This window comes from Juglans regia, chromosome 3 (genome assembly GCF_001411555.2).
Source record: "Juglans regia cultivar Chandler chromosome 3, Walnut 2.0, whole genome shotgun sequence".
Taxonomy (NCBI): domain Eukaryota; kingdom Viridiplantae; phylum Streptophyta; class Magnoliopsida; order Fagales; family Juglandaceae; genus Juglans; species Juglans regia.
Window position 1 is genome coordinate 24,624,923 of NC_049903.1, and position 27,549 is coordinate 24,652,471.

At 35.6% G+C, this 27,549-nt stretch overlaps 2 protein-coding genes and 1 non-coding gene across 3 annotated transcripts; 2 read left to right on the forward strand and 1 right to left on the reverse strand.

Annotated features, from left to right (window-relative positions):
- Positions 1 to 853: 853 nt before the first annotated feature.
- Positions 854 to 927, reverse strand: LOC118348112. The gene has a single exon (XR_004801257.1). It is a non-coding gene; the product is annotated as a small nucleolar RNA R66 (small nucleolar RNA).
- An 18,814-nt stretch (positions 928 to 19,741) lies between these two features.
- Positions 19,742 to 20,311, forward strand: LOC109000200. The gene has a single exon (XM_018977033.1). It carries the CDS (start codon positions 19,742 to 19,744, stop codon positions 20,309 to 20,311), a length of 570 nt encoding a protein of 189 aa, XP_018832578.1.
- A 3,859-nt stretch (positions 20,312 to 24,170) lies between these two features.
- Positions 24,171 to 25,115, forward strand: LOC108981094 (dehydrin HIRD11). The gene is made up of 2 exons (XM_018952170.2): positions 24,171 to 24,619; positions 24,888 to 25,115. The coding sequence occupies exon 1, from the start codon at positions 24,253 to 24,255 to the stop codon at positions 24,592 to 24,594; it is 342 nt and encodes a 113-aa protein (XP_018807715.2). The 5' UTR covers positions 24,171 to 24,252; the 3' UTR covers positions 24,595 to 24,619; positions 24,888 to 25,115.
- The last annotated feature ends 2,434 nt before the right edge of the window (positions 25,116 to 27,549 follow it).

Genomic DNA, 27,549 nt, shown 5'->3' on the forward strand with positions numbered 1-27,549 from the left:
ATACAATAGTCATCTTTAAGCAATGTGGGACTTAGTAGTAAGTCCCACATTGCTTAAAGATGACTATTGTATTGCCTTGGCCTCCTATATAAAGATTGGCCTAGGAGGCCAAATCAATCCAAAATCTAACTCTAATGAGTTTAAATTTTTTTTATATTTATAAATTTTAATTTATTATTTAAATTATATTATAATTTTGGTCTAAAAAAATATTTTTAGACTAAAAATTTTTTTTTTTTAATATTATGGCGGGGGGCGGGGCGGATGGGGGTTTTTCCCCCGCCCCCCGGCACCGGGGCGGGTGCCCCCGCCCCGCACCATGCGGGTAGCACCCCTAATCTCGTCTTATTTGAATTATCCAAACTACGACTTAGAGCATTGGCATTTGATTGGCTATCATATTCTTCAAAATTTGACTAATATGTAACTTTTTTACTTTTAACTAATCACTCAAAATTTCAAGTCTACATTGGATTAGCCATCACATTCTTTATAATAAAAAAATATTTTTATTTTTTATTTTTTATATTTCTTTAATTAATTTTTATTTTTTAATAACTTTTTATTTTATTTTTTCATAATCTTTAATAACCTCCCACAATCATATTCATTTTCATTTTTACAATTCAATAATCTATAATATAACAATCTCACGTGTAAATAAAAATCTCATAAGTATAATCTATGATTTAGATCTAGACCCTGTTATAAAACTGACCTCTGGAGCTCTCTCTCCATTTGGCTCAAGAGTTTTTAACTTTAAAACCGAAACCAAAATACACAATTGATAAGGTCGCATAAATGTGCTTACAATATCTCATCCACAAAAAAATATAGTCATTAATTGGAAAGCATCCTCAGAAAATATGCTTATAGTTGTCATCAAATTGGACAATCAGGTCTCAAAGATTTCACGTTATCGTTGGAGCCATATGCTAAGATATTTAGAGAAGGTAACATATGTAATGGTAACTACAAATAATTAGCAGAAAACAAGAGACAACTTCAGGAACAACCAAATCTAAGTGAAAATTTTAATGAAGGAAGAATGGAAGGAAACACCCTCGATCCATGGGCTATCAGATCAAAGGCATCTAAATAAGAGGCATATTCGAATACATATAGCACAAACAGAAATATATAACAACCAAATATAAAAGTTTCATCACTGTCTACTATAATCCAACACTGCTTGCTATAATATATAACACCCAAAATATGATCCAACAGATGGTAGTGCTTCACAACAAGTTTCATCACTTGAATCAAAAATATATAACACCCAAAATATAAAAGTTTCATGAGTACAACATTCACATATAGTTGCTGCCAACAGTCACAGATACCCATATTTAAAGTCCAAAAATAATAAAAGGCCACAAAATAGCATAGGCAATAGTTGTTGCCCAGTCATATGTATTTCAACCACATGTGACTACCCAGCTACTAAAACCAATTGTAAAGTGTTTAATTACAATATTAAGTGGATAAGAACAAAATCCCAAAAAATTACACCAACAAAATGCTACACATTTTCAAAAGGTTGAGATGGAGATGGAGATGGAGATGGAGATCGCTTTCTTGAATCCTCAAAAATCTCTTTTTGAAGATTCAAGAAATACTCTTGCTGCATTCCATTCATGCCAGCAAGATCCATCTTCATTATCTTTATATCGATCTTCCTTTTCTCCATATCATTCTTCTTCTTTTTCTCCACTAGTAATTCAGCCCTATCAGCATTCAAATTGCTGACCGCTTGTCTTCTTTCAAAGATGAAGATGGCTATATCATTTCTCATGCTAGTTAAGGCCAATAAATTCAGCATCGAAAGATTCTCTAGCCTTCCTCTTTATCTCCTTTTCTTTCTCAACCTTCTTGCCTAGAGGTCTCTCAGAAATGACCTCTATGTTGTCATCTATCATGTCGTCTCCTAGTAGAGTCGACTCCACCATAGCTGGGCGTTTCCCATGTAGTTTCTTTCTCATTGACAATATGGACATATGTTGCTGCCATTTTGATTGGTGTCTCAATAGACACCAACAATGTTCCATGTCGTAAGTGGCATTCTCAATCTCTTTATACATGATTTTGGCTCGTTCGATCTAAATATACAAAGTAGTGAGAATGTGAGAAGAGAATTTCAGCAACAAATTTTAGAATTGATGGAATTAGAAACTCATACATTGTCCTCATGCACCATCACACCACTTAGATGCAATGATTCTACTTAGGCCACAACAGCACAAAACTTATTTGTGCATTTTTGGATCACGAACCATCGTTGGTCAATGACCCCCCAGAACGATTTGTCATGCTAGGTTTTTTATGCTCATTGTAATAATCGCTAATTCTCTCCCACATTTGTGAAGATTTTTGGCTTGTCCCACGTATAGCATCTATGCTAATGTTGAGCCAAGCAGACACGAGAAGATTGTCCTCCTCTACAGTGAAAGACACACCTTGTTGTGTTTTCTTACGAGGTGGCCTTTTTTCACCTTCCAATTATGTTGTTTGGAGTACAACATTATCATGTCAATTGGCCATTGGGGTGCTGGAGATAGATTGTTCACCACTTTGCAATAGTGGTAAAGAATGGATGTTCATCAAATGTAGTTTCCATACTTGATTTGCATATAATTGAACAAAATCATATCTAGACTCATAATTCCAGCTTATATATAAAAACAGATTCTAAAACAGATTCTATCCTTGATTCTCATTTTTTTTATGAGTATAACAGTAATGACATTTAAGTTGTAAAAATACAGTAATGACATCTATAAGCTAGATGCTCAGTAAATGGAAACAAATAGCAACTGCTATAAGCACTTGTTCAAACAACAGCTTAAACAAAATATTGAAAAAATAAGCAAGATGGTCAGTAATGGAAACGACCAGCAATTGAAATAAGCTGGATGCTCAAATAGCAGCTCAAACAGCAATTGAAATAAGCTGGATGCTCAAACAGCAGCTCAAATAAGCTGGATGCTCAGTAATGGAAACAAGTTGCTATTTGTTTCCATTACTGAGCATCCAGCTTATTTTTTCAATATTTACTGGCATCTGAGGAAATCATAATAGATGCCAAACATTTACAGAGCAAAATGTTTTACTTACCATCCCAGAACCCAATTTCCCTTTCACATTCAGACGCCAACTCCATTACCTCTGGCTCATAATAGTCCCCTCAAAAAAATCAAGGCACCCAAATGTATGAATGAAATCCTTTAATTAATGCCTTAGGACCAATTTGTTTTAATTAATCAATGGCACCCAGAGAATGCCTTTAAGTTAATCCTTTCCTTTCTACTGTCCATAACGTATGAACGAAATCAATGGCACCCAAACAATGAAAACCAATAACCTACAAAAATAACATCAATTGAACCCAAACAAGCCTAAACAAAATCAACAAAATAAAAAAAAAAAACGAAAATAACATCAAAGGCACCCACAGATCATAGATCCACTTTCAACAAGCATGCATTTAAAATGAACAAAATCAAACCCAAGGAAATCCAAACAAATTGAGCAAAATAAATGAGAAAAATCAAGGCTAGGTGTAGCAACAGACTAGAATTAAAGGAAAAATAACTTGCTGATCTTCGAGGGATCAGAAACCTCCAACACTTTTATTTATTAACTTTTTCAATGCAATACACAGGAAAAGGCTTCAGTATTTATAGAAGTTTTATGACTGTTAATGATCGTTACATCAGGGGCACTATAGTAATTCTCAGTAAGTGAGGACATAAACGCCCTTAATCAACACGTGCACATCACATGACTAACTAACAATTAACTAACAGATTATATCTTCTTGTGTTCCTTCCTTCTATATCTCGAGCTCCCCTTTCCTGGAATAAACTGATCGCCATCAAATCGTGGAAAATCCAACTTAATACTTCGAAACTGCATTCCATAAGTCAAAGTCGAGTTTTCAATGTGATCCCATCACCATTCTTGCCATTCCCATTTCGAGCATTTCTTCCTCGATTCATGGCTTCCAACAAAAGGTTCATCTTTTAATTCAACCCCTCCAGAGCACTCTGATGATCTGCAACTCTCTTCTCTTGTAGTTCTTGATTTTGCTTCAACCCAAGAACAATCTTCTCTAATTCTTTGAACCGTGTGCCTTATGCCATTGTAAGACAAAAGAAAAAAAAAATTGCCCAGAATTATGAATGGCTCTAATGCCAATTGTAGCAACAGACTAGAATTAAAGGAAAAATAACTTGCTAATCTTCGAGGGATCTGGAACCTCCAACACTTTTATTTATTAACTTTTTCAATGAAATACATAGGAAAAGGCTTCAGTATTTATAGAAGTCTTATGATTGTTAATGACCGTTACATCAAGGGCACTATAGTAATTCTTAGTAAGTGAGGACATAAACGTATATTAAGCCCTTAATCAACACGTGCACAACACATGACTAACTAACAATTAACTAATAGATTATATCTTCATGTGTTCCTTCCTTCTATATCTCGAGCTCCCCTTTCCTGGTATGAACTGATCATAACACTAGGATTTTGGATCTTACCGTGTTGTTAGTATATGATATGGAGAAAAGCTCTGAGCAGCTGTTGGAAAGAGAGTTGTGGGCAATTTTACGGGAAGAAAAATGAAAAGAGAGCTATGGGCAAATGAGTAGATAAGGTCATGCGAAATGAGATGGTCGTGTGAAATGAATGTGTAGGGAAATGAATGTGCATAAGAGAAGAGAAGGAGTCGTGCAAAGAAGGAGATGGCCGCGGGATGGAAAAGGAAATGAGGCGTGAGATACACTAGCGGGAAGGAAAACCCAAACAACCGTGCAATAGAAAATAATAAAATATCAATATGAAGGTGGTGCCTGACCGATGATGGAAGAGTCGTGTCCGAAGACTCTGCCAGGCTGAGATTTGATCTCTTGGCCATTATTTTTAATTTTCAAAGTTTAGTTTTGTTTGTTGGTTATGCAAAGATAATCGTAGCTAGTTTAAATTTGAATTTTGTTGGTATCATACAGCTAATTTTCAGCTATGTTTGTTGCAATTTAAATTTGTAATCTCATTACCTATTAAAGGAGATTTCTCAATGAATAAAGGGAGGGTATTGATTATATTTTCAGAAATTTCCTTATTGACTGGTGTGACTCCAGCATAATTTATCCGAGAGTGTACGAGGAGAGATTCCCAGCATATTATCTTGTTTCGTTCCGAATTCTACATCAATTTTTGGCATCAGTCACAGGTTCTTTCGTTTGTCATAAACATAAGTACAAGAAGGGGACGACAATACAACAAGAGTAACCGACTCATGCAAGAGCAACATGATGAAATATTGCTTCAGATGACTAATCAACTCAACAACCTTACTAAACAAATGGAGGTTGTATGGAATCAAGTCTTTCCTAACCAGGAAAATCGTGAGGAAGATCGTGGTGATGGAGAGAACCAGAGCAACAATAATGAGCAAGACGGAGGTACAGGTGGAGAAAACAATGATGAGATCAATCGTTATCGGGGAGGTGGTCACATTGGTCATTTCCCTTCGCAATACCAACAACCAAGGGAGTACGAGCACTTTGACGAAGCATCTAAGCGAATTAGAGTGGATGTACCTGATTATCATGGAAGCTTAGACCCAAACAGCTTTCATGATTAGCTAATGTCACTGGAAGACTATTTTGAATGGTTTAATATGGCAACCGAATAGAAGGTTTGGTTCGTAAGAATGAAATTGAAAGGGCAAGTGAGAGTATGGTGGCAGAGTATAGAAGAGCAGTTACATAGACGTAGACAACCACCTATTACCGATTGGGATGAGATGAACCTCTGCCTCAAAGAGAAATTCCTACCATTGGATTATGAGGAGACTCTTTCTGAAGAATTATTGGCGCTAAGGCAAGGAAACTTGACAGTAGAAAATTATACTGCCAAGTTCAATGAACACACAATACATAGCCAGGTAACGGAGACGGATAGGCAAGCTCTAACTCATTTTAAGGCTGGCTTACGTGAAGACATTTGGAAAGAGCTGACTGTGGCGCGGCTATTCAGTTTAGAGGAAGCATACCAGCTTGCTCTTCGTGTTGCTTGTTGTAGATTTCCCAAGAAATGAAATTCCTCAAGCGTCGCCATCACTACGCCCTACAAAAAGAGGTACAATTGAGTGCTATAAGTGTGGAGAAAAGGGCATTTTGTTGTACTATGCCCTACAAAGAATCAACGCTTTGCACTTATTTGTGAAGAAGATGAAATGGAGAAAATACATGCAGGGAAATGCAAGGTGGGTGAGTTAGATGTAGTTCAAGGTGCTAAAGAAGAAGAAGAGGTGCTCGAAGTGGAGTTAGAGGGGTTGGAGTTGCCCGTTTGCATGGTTCGAAGAATCCTAACAGGTCACAAGCAAAAAGCTGATGAAGACGACTCTTGGCTGCGCACAAATATTTTTCATACCGTAGTTGAGCATCAAGGTAAAGCAATGAACTTGATCATCGACAATGGAAGTGGAATGAACATTGTATCCCTTGATTTGGTCGAGAAACTGAAGCTGAAGCAAGAACCTCACTCTAAAGTGTATCGAGTTTGCTGGATTGATGATACGTCAATGGCTATTAAAACCAGATGCTTAGTCTCTTTCTCTTTGGGAACAGACTTCAATGAACAAGTCTGGTGTGATGTTTTGCCCATGAAAGCATGTCGCATTCTTTTGGGAAGACATTGGTTGTATGACAGGAAGGTACAATATGATGGGTACTCAAACTCATATTCACTAACTTGTGGGAGTAAGAAGATACGACTAAAACCCATGAAAATCACAGATTTTCAAAAGGTAGAGGATTCTTCTTCCTCTAGAACATTGTCCATGCGTCGGTTTGAAGAAGAGAGTAAGGAATCGGGAGCTATATTTTTATTAATCTCACGTGAGGTTTCTATAATGCAGGAAAATAAAATTCCTCTAGATTTCATCTCTATTTTGCAAGATTTTTCAAACTTAGCCCCTAAAGAGCTCCTTTGGCAACTACCTCCTATGCGTGATATTCAACATGCAATCGACCTTATTCCAGGTTCAACGCTACCAAATCATCTGGCATATCAACTCATTTCAAAAGAGTATGAAGAGTTGAGGAAACATGTGCAAGATCTTTTAGAAAAGGGATTTATTATGGAGAGCATGAGCCCTTATGTGTGTCATGCACTACTCACTCCAAAGAAGGATGGTACGTGGCGTATGTGTATTGACAGTAGAGCTATAAATAAGATAACTATTAAATACCCTTTCGCTATTCCTCGCTTAAATGATATGCTAGATTTATTATATGGATCTACAATATTCTCAAAAATCGATTAGGGGGTGGTTACCACCAAATCCAAATTCCACCTTGAGATGAATGGAAAACCGCCTTTAAAACAAAAGATGGGTTATATGAATGGATGGTTATGCCATTCGGATTGACCAACACTTCTAGTACGTTCATGTGAGTGATGAACCAAATGTTGAGGCCATTTTCTGGGAGATGTGTTGTTGTATATTTTGATGACATCCTTATTTACAGTAGAGACAGGGAGGAGCATAAAGAACACCTCAGACAAGTCATGCGGGTGTTAAGGAAGGAGCGGCTTTACATCAATTTAAAGAAGTGCTCTTTTGCTAATTCACAAGTCACTTTTATGGGGTTCATTGTCTCAACAGAAGGAGTGCTAGCCGATCCTGAGAAAATCTATGCAGTTAAAGAGTGGCCTACACCTTCGAACATTCATGAAGTGAAAAGTTTCCACGGATTAGCTACTTTTTAACGCAAGTTTATTCGCAACTTTAGCACCATTATGGCACCCATAACCAAGGGTATGAAACTAGGGGCCTTTCAATGGAGTTTTGCAGCTGCCCGCACCTTTGAAGAAATCAAAGAAAAATTAACTAATGCCCCTATTTTGAAGTTACCAAATTTTGAGCAGGTTTTTGAAGTCGCATGTGATGCCTCTCACGTTTGCATAGGCGGGGTTTTAAGTCAAGGAGGTCACCCAATCGCTTTCTTCAGTGAAAAACTAAATGAAGCTAAAAAAAAAAATATTCAACATATGATCTCGAATTTTATGCGCTCATTCAAACCTTGAAGCATTGGAGGCATTATTTATTACATCGTGAGTTTGTTTTATTTACGGACCACAATTCCTTGAAATTTATTAACTGCCATAAGAAAATAAACGCACAGCATGCTGGTTGGGTGGATATGTTGCAAGAGTTCAGCTTTGTTTTGAAGCACCGAACAGGAACTGCAAACAGAGTAGTAGATGCTCTGAGCAGGCAGTCCCATGTACTCTCCATCTTATCCTCTTCTATTATTGGCCTTGATGAGATAAAGAAGATGCATGTAGATGATCCCTTCTTTGGTCCAATAATTGCTGACCTCTATCAAAACAAGCTGGATACTCATATAGGCTACTCGTTGAAGGAAGGATTCTTGTTTAAAGGTTGCAAATTATGTATTCCAGATTCATCTCTAAAGGGAGCATTTTGTTAGAGAGCTTCATGGAGGAGGGTTAGCTAGTCATTTTGGGCGTGACAAGACTACTGCTTACTGGAAGATCGATTTTTCTGGCCATCCTTAAAACGTGATGTTGTCAAAGTTGTCAAGATGTGTCGCACGTGCCAACTTGAAAAGGGTTCGAAAACAAACGCTGGGTTATATACACCGTTACCCATCCCTCAAGCTCCTTGGGAAGATCCTAGCATGGATTTCATACTTGGATTACCCAAGACTGTACGTGGTCATGATTCAATGTTTGTTGTTGTTGACAGGTTCTCAAAAATGGCACATTTTGTGCCTTGCTCAAAGACGTATGATTATTCTCAAGTTGCAGCATTATTCTTGCGAGAAGTAGTGCGCCTCCATGGCTTACCAAAAACAATTGTCAGTGATAGAGATGTGAAGTTTGTAAGCTATTTTTGGAAAACATTGTGGGCGAAGCTTGGCACACGTTTGAAGTACTCTAGTGCCTTTCATTCTCAAACGGACGGCCAAACGAAGGTTGAAAATCGAAGTCTCGAAAATTTGCTTCATTGTTTAGTTCGTGATCATGTTACCTCATGGGATTTAATCCTACCAAATGCTGAATTTGCCTATAATAGTTCTATCAATCGGACTATTAGAATTTCACCTTTGGAGGTGGTTTGCGGCATGAAGCCACGGTAGCCTATTGATTTACTACCCTAATTGATTAACTCAAGAGTTAGCGAGAGTGGTGCAGATTTTTCTAATCATATCCAGTCATTATGTGAAAAAATCAAGCACCGTTTGGTAGTCAACAATGATTTCTACAAACCGCAAACTGACAAGCATCGTAGGAATGTTGAATTTGCAGAAGGTGATTCTGTTATGATGAGATTAAGGCTTGAACATTTCCCATTGCACACTTACCAGAAGTTACATTCAAAGAAGGCAGGTCCGTTTAAATTTCTCAAGAAATTGGGCACTAATGCTTATGTGCTCGAGTTGCCTGATGATTTGCAGATTAATCCCATTGTTAATGTTGAATATTTGCAACTATATGAAGTTCCAGTAGCAGTTCCTAAGCTTCCCACAAAGACAGCTCTAAAAGAAGAAATGGAAGAAATCCTTGAGGATCAGATTGTGTCTACTCGTTGGGGGGGATATAAGAAATTCTTGGTTAAATGGAAAAACAGGCCATAATCTTATTGTTCATGGGTGCGCACTGAAGAGCTTCAACGACTTAACCCAGACTTGTATGAGTTCTACCAATCGCTTCACTCGTCGGAGTCAAGTTCTTTTTAGCAGGGGGAATTGGTGGCTGACCAATGATGGGAGAGCCGTGTTCGAAGACTCTGCCAGGCTGAAGATTTGATCTCTTGGCCATTATTTTTAAATTTCAAAGTTTAGTTTTGTTTGTTGGTTATGCAAAGATAATCATAGCTAGTTTAAATTTGAATTTCGTTGGTATCTTAAAGCTGATTTTCAGCTATGTTTGTTGCAATTTATATTTGTAATCTGAGTAGCTATTAAAGGAGATTGCTCAATGAATAAAGGGAGGGTATTGATTATATTTTCAGAAATTGCCTTATTGACTGGTGTGACTCCAGCATAATTTATCCGAGAGTGTGCGAGGAGAGATTCCAAGCATATTTTCTTGTTCCGTTCTGAATTCTACATCAGAAGATGCTATAGTTCTCTTCATATATGAAAAATGAGATGAATTTACTGTAGCTAACATTTTAGATGAATTGTAGTTAGCTAATTCAATATAGGCTCAATTTAATGAACATTCTTTAAAATATGACTTTAATTAGCATTTGGCTAATCCACGGTACACTTAATCACACAGAGATATAGATATTCATACCGACATCACGAATTAGTGAAAAACAGCAAACACATTCAAAGTCTTGGAAAATAGAAAATGATTGTAAGATAAACATAAGCCCAAAACCGATTTATTCATGTCAGAAAGGGGTAGGTTACAAAAAATGCAAATGCCTCTTACATACAACATTTACTAATGGGAACCAAGGTAGGCCTAGTCTTAAAGATACGTTGCAAGTTCCGGATGGGCCAAATACAAGTTAAAGGGCTTAAATGATGAAGATTCAGCTTTGATTCATTTGATAAGCTATGGAAAGGGCAACAGCACGACTTAAAGGCCTTGGAGACTTGAAGACTTTCAACTTATTTAATTCATTTAAAGAACATATTTTATTAGTTTAGAATAATTGAGTTTATTATGAGAAGCACTTAAGGGGGCCTATGCAAGGGCATGTTGAGAAAGTTATTATTTTATTGAACTAGGGTTAGGGTTACTGTAGCTGAGTTACTGTAGCGAGGCACTGTAGCCGCGGCACTGTTCATCCAGGGGCACTTTTGGAAGATGGGGGTTTATTTTGGTTTAAATACTCTATGTAGCCTCATTCTAATCAATTTATGAAGTTTATGAAATTTGATGAATTTATTCATTGTGAGTTAAGTTTTACTCCTCTTGTTCTTAATTGAACTTTTGAACTTATCAAAGATAAATCACAACCTTTGTGGCATTCCTCCTTTGTAATCTGGGTTCTTGAGACGGGTTCTTCAACGGGTCTAGATTTTAATATAATCTAGATTCTTGAAACGAGTTCTCATCGGGTCTAGGTTCTCCATCCATTGACTTGACTTTGACTTTCTTGGGGAGTTTTCAAATTGACTGTGGGTTCAAGGGATTTCATTCCCGCGGGTTCATATCATTTACCCTACATTCTCCAGTCCTATCTTAAAAGCTAACCAACCTCACATCGTTGGGATCGCTACTCAGTCACATCCCTGCTTCCTTGCTTCCTCCGAAAATTTCGGCTTTGCGAGGTCTCAGGTGTCTAAGATTGTAAAAGTGAGATGTTGTCCCATGTCTAAATCCCTTTTATAGGGTGGGACTTTCAGACATTATTCTGACATATCTCTAGCTTCAGGTATGTTTGAATATGAGTCCTCTAACCGAAAAACCGACCAAACCGACTAGAACCGGTGGAACTGGTTTGGTCCAGGACCAGTTCCCTTAATTCCAAAACCAGCCGGTACCAATCAGTTTCCGTTTCTATACTTTTTAGGACCGGGCGGATTCGATATATTATATATTTTAAATTATTTTTTTACTATTATATATAATATATTTTATATTATATATAAGATAATGTTATTATAATTTATAATATAAAATTTTAATATCAAACATGAGAATTTATTTGATCATATGTTTTAAACATAATATATATATTAATAACATTTTATAGCCTAATAAATTCTCAATATATTCCTTTTGATAAGTACATTAGTAAATTAGTAATATTAATATACATTAGTATATAATGTATATTAATTATAATTTACATTTTATGGCCTAATACTAGTAATCTAATACTATATTACTATCAATAATATACTTTAAGTAATATATATGAAATAATGATATAGTAATACTAATACTATTCTATCAATGATATAGTTATAATAAATTAAAATCACTATAACAAATGTTAATATATAGTTATTCTAATCACTATAACTAATACTAATATATATACTAATATTATTAAAACCGAAAAACTGGACCGAACCAAACCGAAACCGGTAAAACTGAAGGTACCAGTTTATGAGGGTAACCAGTGCATAATCGATTTTCAAAAATGCAAAATCAGTGTATATCAGTTCGGTCCCAAATTTTGTCCAAAACCAGACCAAACTGAATCGGTTACACCCCTACGGCCAGGGCATGGTCCAGAGTTCCCTACGGCCTGCCAACTCCTCAGTCCATCCTTGAATGAGGTTCTTCCATGTGGTGTCCGGCCATATGTCTTGGTTCAGATGATATGACTTCCCGAGTCATAATCCTTTCAGTAAACCCACTCCAGATGTGACCTTTTAGATGAAATATAGGTTTCTACGTATGACACTACCACTCTTCTAAGTATCTTCCATGTTGTTCTGGAAGGCTTTCATATCTGGCACAGTCTGTCCTTGACCGTAGCTCATCTTGGGTGAGAGTAGCTCTTGTCTCATAAGATTCAATGACCTCTTCAGCTCCTCATTCTCGTCTGCATATAGTGGACTTTTCTAGCTCGCCTACCATGGGGCGAGACTTTCATCTCCACCTTACTTAGGGACATATTTGCCAACTTGTCTACATGGTGCTTGCTCGCCCAATTGTTGGAGTAGCTGCACTTTGCAGCACCTGCAGCAATTTCCTTCACTATCCCATGGAGTGCTCCTCATTTTTTTTTTTCATTCAATCGCATTGGTTGTTTGTACTGTTACGCTGGCAGATCCTCACAAGATGTGAGAACATGATATAATTTAGGCCAATTGCATAGGAAAACAAAAGAGATAATGAGACATAGGAAATTTGTAACTCCCGTAATCTTTTTAGATCAAAAGGAATATGAATTAGTCACTTTTTGAATTCCTAGTTTATTTAAAAAAACTCACCCTTGTGGCATCTTAAAAAATGCCGGCAAAAAACATGTTGGGATGTTGTTAAATACGTTCTACACCATTATTCATCTTGTACACATTATCTTAGAATAAAGATACAATGCACCTACTTTGACCATTCTTAACTTGCCACCTCACCTTGCATTTGCCACATCACTTGGCCCTACCACTTGCACCCTAGCTGTCATGCCTACGTCATCAGTGGGCAGACAACACATATCCAATTTTACCTATTCCAATTATCTTTACCTATCTCAAAAGTGACACTTTTTTTTTTCTTCCAAACTATGAGATCTTCATTGAAAAGAAAAGGTAAATAATGTTCAGGTATAGAAAGTTATCCAGACTAGTACCACCGTTCTAAACAAAAACCAGAAACTAAACTAAGGCAAGTACAAAATCTGATGGTGGATCTTTCCCACTGTGAAAATTGAGCATGCACTCATGCAATATGATGAGAGGTATATCTCCAAAAAAAGCATTTGAAGAAGCCCACTACGCCATTGTATGCGTGCATCAGTTCTGATCCCTATGTATTTTAACAGCCTTCCAACTTTCAAGACTGTTTAATATTAATCTGGAATCTCTTATCCATCCTTCAATGAGCCAATCCGAAATTTGAAGAGGTTGTTGTAAAGCTGAAATTACCACCTGTTAGTCACCTTCAAGAATGATGTTTGCCCATTGGTTCCTCGTTGCCCTTTTAACACCTATAAAAGCTGCTAAGGCTTCTCCATAGTTTGGATTACAACTAGAGGTAAACTCTGTTACACAACCCACTATATTTCCTAAATGGTCCATTCCTACTACTGAGGCTGTACTACCAGCCTGCCTTACTGCTACATCAAAGGAGATCGAAATTCTTCCTATTTTAGGAGGTTCCCAGATAGTGTTGCCACTAGAAAGTTTAGAGGTCCAAGCCATTCTATGTTCCTGGTAAAGATTTAAGACCTCCTTAACAAATTGTTCTATTGGAATTGGGCTTGAGCCATGAGTGATCTGATTCCTATAAAACCACAAGCAGTCCATTGCTAATATAGCAAAGAGTTGAAAATTATGAGCTTCCTGAATTTGAATGTTTAGATTAGTAGATGGGTCAAGAATGGCCATAATCCAATCTTTGATATCCTGACCAATTATGCTTTCAATATTCAAAGGCCACGGGGACTGCCTCCACAAAATTCTTGAATACGGGCATCTTAAGAATAAATGAGAGGTTGATTCATCCTCAGTTTGGCAAATTGGACAGAAAATCTGGTCACTATTGAGAGAGAAGCAGTGATGCAGTAAGGACCTTGTAGGAAGAATATTGTTCAAAACTTTCCATGCAAAAAGTTTGAGACGGTCTTGAATACGAAGAGACCAAAGCTTTTTCCAAACATGAGGGGGATGAACATTGTTAAGACTGTGAACAATGGCTGCATATGCCGACTTGACTGAGAATCTGCCACTAGAGTGATGCAGCCATTTCAAACTATCTCTCAAATCATGGAAGTTGTATTGAGCAAGAGGTATTTTGTTTATCTCATGAACAGTTTGTTCAGAAAAAAGAGTATGGAGCAAGAGGATGTTCCACCTCCTTCATTCTTCTAAAATAAGTTCAGAAACTTTCAGATCAGGGTCCTTGAAAATGTCCTGAGAAGAAGGAACAGGTAAGGATGGAGACATAGTGGGGATCCAACAATCTTTCCAGACTCTAGTGCTTACCCCATTGTTAATTTGACCACAAGCACTGGAGGTAATGAAACCCCTTTGTCTTGCTAATCCTTTCCAGATTTTTGAGTCACTTTGCTTGATTTTAACTTCCAGCCAGGAAGATGACTTCAAATACTTATGGGACAAGACTTTTTTCCAAAGACTAGAGCTATTGTCATCATTTTGAAGGAGGGACCAACTAAGTTTACTCAAGACAACTTTGTTAAAATTGGAAATGAGCCTTAAGCCAAGACCCCCCATTGATTTTGGTTTACAAATGGAATCCCAAGACTTCGGAGTAAAGTTATGGGTCTTATTAGGATTAAAACCCCACCAAAATCTCATAAAGGATCTATCCATGCTGATTGCAATTTTTTTTGGAATAAGGATGCTTGACATCAGATAAGCTGGAATGGAGCAAGCTACTGATCTAATCAAAGTAGTTCTACCAGCTTGGGAGAGAAGTTTGCATTTCCGACCCGACAATTTTTGTTGAATTTTTTCCTTAATTTCCTAAAAAAAAAAAAATTTATTGGACCTATCCAAATTGAGGTGAAGACCAAGGTATTTGAGCTTGTTGGTGGCCAGCTTGAAATTCATGACAAATCTAATTTCCCTAATGGTAGAGGGAGGAGTGGTTCTACTAAACTGAATTGATGATTTGCCTCTATTGATCTTTTGACCATACCACTCTGACTATTTGTCAAGACATTTGAGAAAAGAAGAAGCATTTGGGAGAGTGGCCTCCCCAAAAAGAATTAAGTCATCGGCAAAAAGAAGATGAGTGAGAAGAGGGCCATTTCTTCCCATCTTAATACCTTTAATGAGGCCAAGACTTTCCTCCCTGGTAATCAATCTAGAAAGAACTTCACTCCCAATAATGAAAAGGAATAGGGAAAGAGGATCTCCTTGCCTAAGTCCTCTTGAAGGAGTGAAATGGCCAGATGGTTCTCCATTTATGAGTACCAAAAAGGAAACAGTAGTAATACAAGTCTTAATCCAGTTAATCCATTTTGGGTGAAAACCAAGGCAATTAAGAATAGTCAAAAGAAATTCTCATTCCATGAAATCAAAAGCCTTTTCTATATCAATCTTTATTGCCATCAATCCTTTTTTCTTCCTGGTTTTTTTCATAAAATGAAAAATTTCTTGTGCAACAATGGTATTTTCTTGAATTATCTTCACAAGGATAAAAGTAGATTGATATGGAGAAATAAAGATTTTAAGAACCTTTTCAAGTATGTTTGCAAGGATTTTTGCAATGATCTTATAACACACATTTGAAAGACTGATTGATCTAAACTGATGAACGGTATTAGGCGAACCAATTTTGGGAATTAAAGCAATGTGTGTGATTGAGTTCTTGCAAAAAGTGACCATGAGCAAAAAAGTACTTGACAGTACAATTGAGATCTCCCTTGACTATCTCCCAATAGTGTTTGTAAAAAAAACCAGTGAAACCATCAGGGCCAGGGGATTTTGAAGAAGGAATTTGCTTTACAGTATCAAGGATTTCCTCATCAGTTGGAATTTTACAAAGATTCTCATTGTCAGTCGAGGAGATTTTCTCAGGGAATAATTGCTCTAGGTCCATAGGATAAGTTGGAGATGAAGAATTGTAGATTTGTCTAAAATGATCCAAAAATGTAGATTTTATCTCTGTGGAGTCATGAATCCACTAGTTGGAAGAGTCTTTGAGGAAGGAGATGTCATTTCTCCTTCTCCGCATTGTGGAAGTCACGTGGAAGAATTTTGTATTAAGGTACGTGGTTGTCGGCCACTGCAACCTTGATTTCTGCCTCCAGGGAATTTCTTCTCTCTTTAATTGTTCAGAAAGACACATTTTCAAATTCTCCTCTAATATGAGAGAATCATCCATATGATCCATAGATTGAATATGCAGCAGTTGTTGATTCAAATCCTTTATGGAAGTCTAGATGTGGCCAAAACTCAACCTGTTCCAAGACTTGAGAGCTTTTCTTACGACCTTTAGCTTTTGAGAAAAGATGTAGGAAGGTGGACCTGAAAATCTTTGTTTCCAACCCTCATTTAGGACATGAAAACAGTTTGGATCTCGAGCCCATAACTCTTCAAATTTAAAGGAATTCTGAGATTTTCTTAAGATCAAAATGTCTAGAAGGAGGGGTGCATGGTCCGAGGAATGGATTGGCAAATGCATTATTTTATATTAGGAAAAAGAAGAGCCCAATTGGGATTTGCTATACCTCTAACCTCTCTCGAATGTGGCTTTTCCAAAATCTGTTGTTAGTCCAAGTATATTTAGAACCCACAAAGCCTAGGTCCCCTAATACATGCCTGTTCATAAACTGACTTAGACCTTTCGGGTTAGAGGATGAAGCAAATGGTTTACCTCCTACTTTCTCTGATTGATTAAGCACAGTGTAGAAATCACCTAACCCTAGAACAGGTCCTGGGAACGCAGAGGCAATAGTGTCAACAGTAGTAAAAAACTCTTGCTTTTCATTAGGATTCACAGGACAATAAGCTAATAACAGAAGCCAAGGCGAATGAACAGGGTCCGAATACACTAACAAAGCCATAACATTACTATTAACAAATACCGGTTCAACATCAACCCCCGGGCGCCACATACATAATAAACCTCCCCATTTCTTCGGAGGAGGGATATGCAAATACAGGGAGAAACCTAAACTTTTCACAGCACCAACAACATTAACATTAGATAAAAGGGTCTCTGAAAGGAAAATTAAATCAAGTTGGTGAGTCCTGATTTGTGCCCTTAAGCTACGCATTGCTAGAGGCCGGGCAATGCCTCTGCAATTCCATGAAAGGAGCCTCATTTCTGGGGTGGTGGCAAGTTAGGGCTCGCCACCTCAGCCTCCTTACTAACATATATATTTTTCTGAGAAGTGAGAGATTCTTTACCATCAACAGTCTTCATCTCTGGAGTCGGCTTTTCCATTTTGATTTTCTTCTTGAAAACCCTTCCTTTCTTCATCACAGCTAGAGTTTGACCATCATCTTCAATATCCCCTATATCGGCTTGGATCTTAGAGCAGTTGATGATTGCACATGGATTAACAGCTCTCTTTTTCGATGGGATCTCCTCATCAGAAAGTTCCAGGCCTCGGGTACAAACTCATTGAATCCAAGGCAAGTGTTAGTTTCTGTTTGAGGAATGGGCTTTGCATTTCAGAAGGGTTGGAGTGTATCTATTGGGTTTTCTCCAAATCACAGATATGTTGAATTGGATCATTGGGTTTTGGTTGGGTTTGGGGATTCATGAAACTGTTGGGCCCGTGAGTTAAGGGCTTCTGTGTATTGAAGGTTGGGCTTTTGAGGAAGTCAAAATTTTGGATAATCTTCTCGTAAACAGAGGTGCCTGAAATGTTTTTTGCGTAGGGCTTCAGAGGGAGGCCTCTTGCATTGGGCTCAGGCCTGTTGATTTCAGCAATGTTTTAGGGGTTGCCCATGATGGGGTGACTGGTCTGCTGTTTCCCATCACTTCATTACTCAGACTGCCTAATTCCAGAGGGCCAGCCAGGCCTCTCTTGCATTAATGCATGGGAAGGGCTCGATGTGGTTTTTTTGTAAGAGGGAGTTATGGACGGGCTGGTGTACATTAATGAATTCTCAGTACCTGTCTTGGCCCACTGTTCATCTTCTTCCTCATTCATCTTCGACTTGCTTTCAGCCGCCATTATAGATTTACTTGCATAGGTATTACGCCATGACTCAACTCCCGAAATACCAGCAAAGATATTGATCGTATTGCCACTGTTTTCTAGCTTCGAAAAACAGTTCACCTTCTCTACTATCATCTTTCCCTTTCCCTTGTTGAAAAACGTTTTTTCCGTAGTTGCTCTAGCTTGTGATGTATTTTTAATTGGCTCTCGGATTCGTACCGGTGGGAGAGATTGACGAGGCAGAGCTGCTTCGGAAGTTTTCTTCGAATTATGAGTGCCTTGATGGACCGGTCCCCTTTCTTGCGTTGGCTGCATGTTCCTTATCAGTTCCGTCTCAGCGACCGGTTGATACACTGCTTGAGTTTGTCTTGGATGGCGTCTATAATTCGAGCTTTCTGCACGCATCCATGGCCCGTATCTTGAGTCCTCTAGTATTGATGCATGAAGGGGGCAGGCTTGAGCCACATGGCCCAGATGACCGTAGCCATAGCAAAAGTCGGACAACCTTTCGTACTTGAGAAGGATCTTCTTTGGCATTCTATCAGGTCTATTAAGATCAAATCCTTCTAGAAGTGGCTTCTCTATGTCCATCTCAACTCTAATTCTCAAATATCTTCTCAAAGCTACACCGCATATTGATGCTCTATCAACTTCCTTTAATTCCCCCTGAACATTTTCTATCCTTTCAGCATTTTGGTTGGTGAGCATTTCCAATGGAAGACCATGAATTTGCACCCAAAATAATGAGGTTTTCAGACTTACCTCCTGGATACTCAGTCCCGGGGGCCAATTTTTCAGAACCATATGGAATCCTTTGAAGTTCTAGGGTCTGTTAGCTAGGACTCTGTCCTTGTCCTGTTGCGAGGGGAATGTGAAGAGGAAAGTATTTATGTCAATATCTTCAATCATGAGGCCCAGCACAAAATTCCAAACTGCTTTGATCGTAGCTTGGAAGGTATTTTTGTTGAGAGGTTCACAGGATATCAGCTTCCCAATCAAAGTTAGGTTGGAGTAATAATTTCTATGTTGAGCTCTGGTTCCAATTGAAGATCTTCCCATGAAAGAGCTTTTGCCTGGATAAATCAGCTGATCAATATCTTCTTTGTTTGCAGACATGATAATGGTTGGGGGTTGTGGGGTCGCAGAAAAGGAAAGGAAAGGTGGTTGGTACTGAGGTGCTAGAAAAGGAAAGGTTGAGGCTGGGTCTGTTGGTTGACTAAAAGCAAACTTTTGGAAACTAATGGAAGGAACTACACAGAGGGACCTGGTTCACGTTATGTGATGGAGAGACTCATCTAGAGAGAGGCAAAGGAAATCATCTTACTGGGAAATGCCAGTGACACATAATTGCTATTGCACAAACCAAGCCGAAATGAAGAAGAATCTGTAGAGCATGTTTTATGGAGCTGTAAATTAGCTATGGATGTTTGGGGTCAGGGACCTACTATAATTCACAAGAGTTCACTCAGAGCAGAGAAATTTAAAGACATATTCGAGAGCCTAAGTGCAATATGTGATCAGCAAGTTCTAGAGTTTTTCATTATAACAGCAAGAAGCATATGGGATAGAAGAAATAAATTGATTTTTGAGGTTTTCTTTCAACAACCAACTCAGTTAGCTAGCCAATCAAAAATATTATTGGAAGAGTTCAAAGCAGCGCATGACAGGCCTATAACTGATATTAGAGGTACACAAGTGATGAATTGGACTCCTCCACCTACAGGTTTCTTGAAAATCAATTGGGATGCAGCTATTTTTGAGGTGAAGGGCAGAATTGGATTGGGAATAGTTGTTCGAGACCATGGAGGCAACATAGTGGCTACAAAAAAAATTAATCAATCTGGTTTTAATGATCCTCTACTGGCAGAAGTACTTGGTGCCTTTCAAGCAGTTATGATGGCAGCTGATTTAGGAATGGACTTTCTCTTTTTAGAAGGAGATTCATCTCAGGTTGTAAAGAGCCTTAATTCCCATGTTGAGATGGGATAGAGTAGGGATGGTGTTATTTGATACTCGACTGTAGCTGTTTACTTTTTCTAGCTGGAAGTTTTTGTTTGTTAAGAGAAGTGCAAACCATCTAGCTCATAGTTTAGCTAAATCCTCTCTTCTGTTTGATGAGGATAGTGTTGTTCTGGATTGAAGTCCAGATTTTAGTCATGCAATTCCTGAAGTTTGAAGTTAATACAGTTTTCTTTGCTTTCAAAAAAAAAAAGAAAAAACAAGCCGAAGACTTGCAAGTTTAACTAAGCAAAAGTAAACTTTGCCTGCACGTAAGGGCCTTACACCTTACAGCATCATTCATCAGCTACTAGCCTATTATAAAAGCTCGATTAAAAGAATTATCAATTCTTATAACCTTCCACATAAATATCAATCCTATAATCAAATTTCCAAACTATGATAAAAAGTTAAAGTCTCCGTTTTCTACAACTAAAAGTAGCATACAGCTTGCCCAAGTTGAGTTTAGTAAAAATTTTGCTGTGTTTGGTTGTAAGATTCAATTGAGTTCAGTTAAATTTAATTTAATTTTAAGTTGAATTTAACGTCTAAATACTTAATTTTTAAATTATTAAATTCATCTCAACTCAAAATCTCCTTACATATAGACTCATAATCTTTTTTAATTTAACACATCTTTTTACGTGGAATCCATAATTTTTTTTAACTTCTCATAAAAAATATTAAACTCATCTTAACATTTAAACTTATTTTAAACTCAATTTAAATAAATTCCGTAAAACTCATTTCACTATTTAACTTATTATTATTTATAAAAAATTAAACTTAATTAAGTTCAGCTCAACATCTAAAGCAGCTTAGAATGAGGCCAACGAGTTGAGTTGTTTTCAGCTAGCTGGGTTGCGGGTCATGCACTACACGGTTTGGTCTTCATACACACGGGTTGGGTCCATTTCATAGGCTTGACCCATGGGTCCTAATGATTTTTCTTGAATATTTTAACTAACGATTTTAGGTTACTAAGGTCTAGTTTATTTTTTATAATTTATTTTATTTCATCTCATCATATTATTATAATTTTTTAAAATTTTTATATAAAATAAAATAAATAATTTAATTTTTTTAAATCTTAAAATAAAAATAATATTAAAAAAATATATTCTAATAATATATTATTTAATTTTTAATTCTAATCTCAACTCATTTATAAAAATAAATGAAGCTTAACACAACAGTGACCCAATTTAAGGTTAAGTTCTAAGACCCAATTGTTTAAGGTCTAATATCCTTTAAGTCCAATTTCTAATCCCTCTAATTAACCTCAATAAAGATGAATTTAAGGTCTAACCAAAAATTTAATGCCACATAATGACCCATTGCGGTAAAATTGGCTTGATTGAGGGGATGACCACTTTAACTATTGTGCAGACTCACAACAGGATAACACTCCCACTGTGTCGGTAAAACAATATCTGTGAAATTGGAATGGTCCTTTTCTTGATCCTGACATCCTGACAATGTGCCTAAGAATACGACTCCATCTGAGGACAAGTTAGGGAAAAGGGCAGCACGCGAATCCCTCTTTGAACTCTTAATGGCATGGGGCCCTCAAAACGGTCGATTATATGTCGGCCTCGTCCTGTCCGTCCGCCACGGCTTTACCTGCATCTTATCTTCTTTCTGAGATACTATCTCTATCCGTTTCGCATCCCCAAAAGTCAAAAGCTACTTCATACGTTTTCTCGAAAGAAAATATCTTCTTATCGGCATTACTATTCTTTAAATTTTAATTAATATATAATTTTTTTATCTTTAATTAATTATTCAAAATTTAAAATTTATATTAAATTAATTACCAAATTCTTTATAATAATAAAATATTATTATTTTTTATTATTTATATTTTTAATTAATTTTTATTTTATTTTCATACTACAAATCATATTTATTTATATTTTTACAATCTAATAATTTATAATATAATAATCTCATATATATATAGATGATAAAATTTCATATAAATAAAAATTTTATATTTATAATATAATAATCTAAAAAAATATTTTTAAATTTGTTATAATTTTTTTTATATTTAAAAAAAATAAATTTACTGTAACTTATAATTTAGATAAAAATAATTTAATTAATTTAATATAGAATAAATATAGATAATATTTATTAAATTTAAAAATAAAAATATATTTAACTAATCAAATACCAATATTCTTAATATTTATCATTTTATATCTCATACCTTCTAACAAAAGAGAACGATACACTCCCGCGAATAACTCCCGCTAGAGCTCTGGCATATATTTTAATGCGATTTTTTAAAATTATTTTTTATATTGATTATTTTAATATTTTAAAAAAATAAAATAAATTTAAAACATCATTAAAAACATTTTTTTAATTAAAAAATAAAAAATAAATCATTAAAAAATATTTTTTTAATCACAAAATAAAATAAAAAATATTAAAAAATATTTTTTATTTTACTTCATGATTAAAAAAATATTTTTTAATAATATTATGAATATTTTTTATTTTTTCAAAATATTTAAAATTATTAAAAAGATCTATTTAAAAAAAATTAAAAAAATACATAATAAAATACATCTTGAAACCCAAGAGGAATTCTAGCATTATTCTATAAAAAATATCTCTATATCTTATAAAAAGATTATAAATATAAAAATATAAAAAAATAGTAATTGATATATAGTAAATTTTTTTCTTAAAAACCCTCCAACTATCCCTTCTTCTTGTTTTCTGTTTTTGGAATTTGTTCAAGGTTATCTTATATAAAAATCAAATTATCTCAAATTCATAACATGAAAAAATTAATGACCTAAAAGTATATCATTCACATCAATTTATCGATAAAAAATAATATTTATAATTATAGAGTCAAGCGTCCTACACTTTTTTTGGAAAAGAATTAAATAAATATAAGATTTATATAAAAAATTAATTTATTAATAATAGACATCATTATTTTTTAAAAGAAATACATAATGCTTATATAACTCATGAGTGTATCTAATATTACTCTATCAATAAATATTTTTATATCAAAATGACGAGTTTTTTCACTTATCATCCATATAATATATACATGTTAAAATAAATAAATAAAAATAAGTGTGGTGTATGAATGATAAATAATTTTTTTTCTAAAATGACTGAATAACATCCTTTGTAGTTATGAATAATTATATTTGTCATTTTTATATATCACATACTACATATTATATTTATTTTATATTTATTTTTTATTTTTATAATAAATATGTGATATATGAAAAATGAGTGAATAACTTAATTAGTTTAATAAAAATAAAATAAAATAAAAAATAATATTAACATATATAAAATATATGATGTAACATTCCTCTTGTTGCAAGGGGGACCATCAATTGGCCTATAGTGAATCTTCACTTTACCTTTTTGACGTGCCATTATAATATAGTGACACGTGACATTTAAAATAAAATGACTCTAGAAAACATAAAAAAATAAATATTAAATTTTCTTTTATTCTTATTGCACTTTTATATTTGTGTTTTAATTTCTTTTAAAAATCACATAGTGCCACATCAAAAAAGTATAATAAATAATATAAATTAAGAGCATAACAGCTTTTTTTTTTTTTGTTTTTATATATATATATATATTTAAAAGGTTTGATATTTATAGATCTACAACCTTTCATATTCTAAAGGTTTGATATTTCTATATTCGTTTATATTAATATTCGTTTAAGTGGAAACTTTTCAAGCATCTGGTACGCGTAGGGACGAGAGTTCGTGGGCATGTACGTAATTTCAGAAGAAAACACAGTTTGGGATGTATGGGTCATTATAGTATTTATGACTCATCCAAACCCAGGGATTCTTATATATAGAAACCTCCGAGCTCCTTGTCTCTTCAGAATCTCAGATTACATCCAAAGATAGCATTTGTCGACAATGGCTGGACTGATTAACAAGATTGGAGATACCCTCAAGGGCAACAAGAAAGAGGAGGAGTACAAGGGACAAGGGGGCAACAACCTCCACATAGGGGGCAACAGGAAAGAGGAGCGCAAGGGACAAGGGGGCAACAAGCTTGGAGAGACCCTCCACATGGGGGGCAACAAGAACGAGGAGCACAAGGGAGAGCATCAGGGGCAGAAGAAGGAAGGGATTATTGACAAGCTGAAAGACAAGATCCCTGGTGTTCAGGGCAAGGATGGCAAGGACGGGGTGAAGAAGAAGAAGGAGAAGAAGAAGCACGAAGACGGCCACAGCAGCAGCAGCGACAGCGACTAGAACATATAACATCATCTATGCATAGGTAATTTTTAACCTGCGATTAGAACATAAAACATCATACATGCTTTAGCTTAAAACATATACAATCTTGTCCTTGTCTTTTCTGCTCTGAGCTCCGCGATCGACAATCTGGAGGTTCAATCTTCATTTGTTGGATGGATCGTTTACACTGATAATTTCTTTCAAAGTAACCGGACATTGAAAGGAGAATAAACCAAACTACTGGCTCCACTAGTACCACCTTACATAGCCGGAAAATAACGTTGTACTGTCTTTTTTTTTTTTCGCAGGTGGAGAGGATCACAATTGAGAGGAGAAAGGTCAGAAAACAGAAGGAAAAAAAAAACAAAAGTTGTAATAGTTTGTGGTTGCTACTTTTTTTTTTTTTGTTTTCTAATCGTTTTTAGTTCCTGCTTGTTTATTACTAGTACGAGCGTCTTACCTGGTTGAGATCCGAATGTAACACCCACGCCTATGTTTGACTCAAGGATGATAATAAAATGTTTTTCTTTGGGACATCTTTATATAAACATATTTCAAATACAATGTTATTGATGTATGTTCTTCTTTCATCACTAATATCAGTAAGCTTTCGTCTCGTCGGAACCACCCTGGTTTTGTTACTTCTGAAACAAAGAATCTTAAGCCAATGGTTTCATCCCGAATGACCTCTAGATCCGTGCAATGGGCGAACTCGAAGCGGCTATTAGTATCACTACGACAAATTCATCCTTTTAGGATGATTTTTTCCTAAACAATATTTGTGACGCACCGACCTTTGCTTGGATGTAACGAAGATTTAAAATGTTGGGATATGTAATAAATGGTTACATATCCCTGTATATGATAATTATAATATGTAATGTATTCTAGAAAGTAAGTAATAATATGCAATAATTATAGCGAAAGTTAAGATGAGAATAAATTTATGTTAGAATAATTAAAATTATTTCAATAATATTGATTAAATTATAAATTCAAATCATATGCACAGCTTAATCTGAATACAAAATACCAAGCTTAATCTGAATACAAAATACTAAGTTTTCAAAAGAAATTTAAACCAGTTGCTTTATGAGCTCTATGGCTAAAATAAGATTAAGTCTCTCGTTGGTTTTTCTTCAATCTTTTTGATTTACTGGTTCATTGTGTCTATCAACATTTACAACTTTTCTCAGTGGGTCCACAAATTGTGATATTTACTTGAGATTTCAATAAGTTTGACAATAACGTACCATGTATGAAAAATGATAAACATGAATAGAAAATTATATTTGTCTCACATTCAAACTTATCAAGTAGATAGATTTTTTATGTATATTTTTTTACAGACTATAATTTCACTTTCGTAATAAAAACTTAAATCTTTTTTATCAAGAATCACATAAAATCATATAATTAATGTAACGTATGGTATCATCACAGTTTTTTATATGTATTGCGAGTACTTGTCGGTAATTATAGTATAACTTACGTTAAAATTATGTTATCTATAGACTCATTCTCAATACCAATGGTAATATAACATAACATCGTTAAAACTATAGCATAAATACCTATTAGCATTAGGTGTTGTAATGTATGATTTTGATCTGGCATTCATTAAAAAGAATTTATTCGAAACTTGTTGACTATTCTTCGTCAATTCAAATGTTACCACTCCATATATAATCACTCCAAAGTAGATAGAAGAGTTCTGAATGTTTGTTTGTCTTCGAGCAAAAGGAAAACTATAAAAACAAAGGACAATAATCATAGTTAGGCTAACTCATCACACCCAAATTGATAGGAACCAAGGTGGGCCTACTCTTAAAGATACTTTGCAAGTTCCAGATGGGTCAATTACAAGATCAAGGGCCAAGAAGATCAAGGAAGTAATGCAAGAATTGGTGCAATCCACCTGGGATGAAGCCAGCAAGAGCCCAACACTGAAGATGGGTCTGAAAGAAGAAGAACCAGTTTTGATCCACTTTATTTAAGCTGTGGAAGACATGACTTAAAGATACGGCCTATTGTTATTGGAGGCTTCCAATTTGGTTAAATGATTTATTTTATTAGTTTAGAATAAGTGAGCTTGAAGATGCTTGGCTCACATGTCTTATTTCTTTTGAACTATGTTTTTGGGAAGGCCTTGTATTTTGGCCAAGGGCTTATTTGGAAAATTATATTTTAGGAACTAGGGTTTCATCAATTTACTGTTGGGGTTACTGTAGCCGCGCGTACTGTAGCCGGTACTGTTCATCAAGGGTAATTTTGGGTAAAAGATGCATTATTTTGGCTAGGATTTTGATTAGGTTTGGCTTTTAAAACTCTTTGTAGCCTCATTTGAGAGTTAGACAATATTGAATTTTATTTGTGAGTTGAGTTTTCTCCTCTTGTTCTTGATTGAACTCTTGAACTTATCAAAGGTAAATCACAACCTTTGTGGCGTTCCTCCTTTGTAATCTGGGTTCTTGAGACGGGTTCTTCAACGGGTCTAGATTTTAATATAATCTAGGTTCTTGAAACGGGTTCTCATCGGGTCTAGATTCTCCATCCTTGACTTGATTTTTGGCTTTCTTTGGGAGTTTTCAAATTGATTGTGGGTTCAAGGGAATTCATTCCCACGGGTTCATATCATTTGGTATTCAGAGCAAGGTTTCCAATCAGGTCTTATTCTATCTTTTATTTCTTGCATATTTAATTCTAGGGCGTCATTCTTCTAGGATTGATTACAAAAAAAAAAAATAGTGGTGGTTAGCAGATTTCTTCACTATTGTTAGGGTTGCTGAAATTCATTGTTCTAGGGTTTGTGTTGGCTGAAATCTCTTGTTCTAGGGGCTGCCGTATATCAATTGCCCAAGCGTTTTTGAGTTATTGTTAGGGTTTTTCTCAACTGCTTATTCTTGATTGTGATCAAATCAGTTGGTGAAAGGTAAAGAAAAGAAAAGAAAAGAAAGGAAAAGAAAAAAA

What these genes read in the sequence shown, in the direction of transcription:
- LOC108981094 (XM_018952170.2), top strand. Translation starts at nt 24,253, where the DNA reads ATGGCTGGACTGATTAACAAGATTGGAGATACCCTCAAGGGCAACAAG.
- LOC109000200 (XM_018977033.1), top strand. Translation starts at nt 19,742, where the DNA reads ATGGATGTTTGGGGTCAGGGACCTACTATAATTCACAAGAGTTCACTC.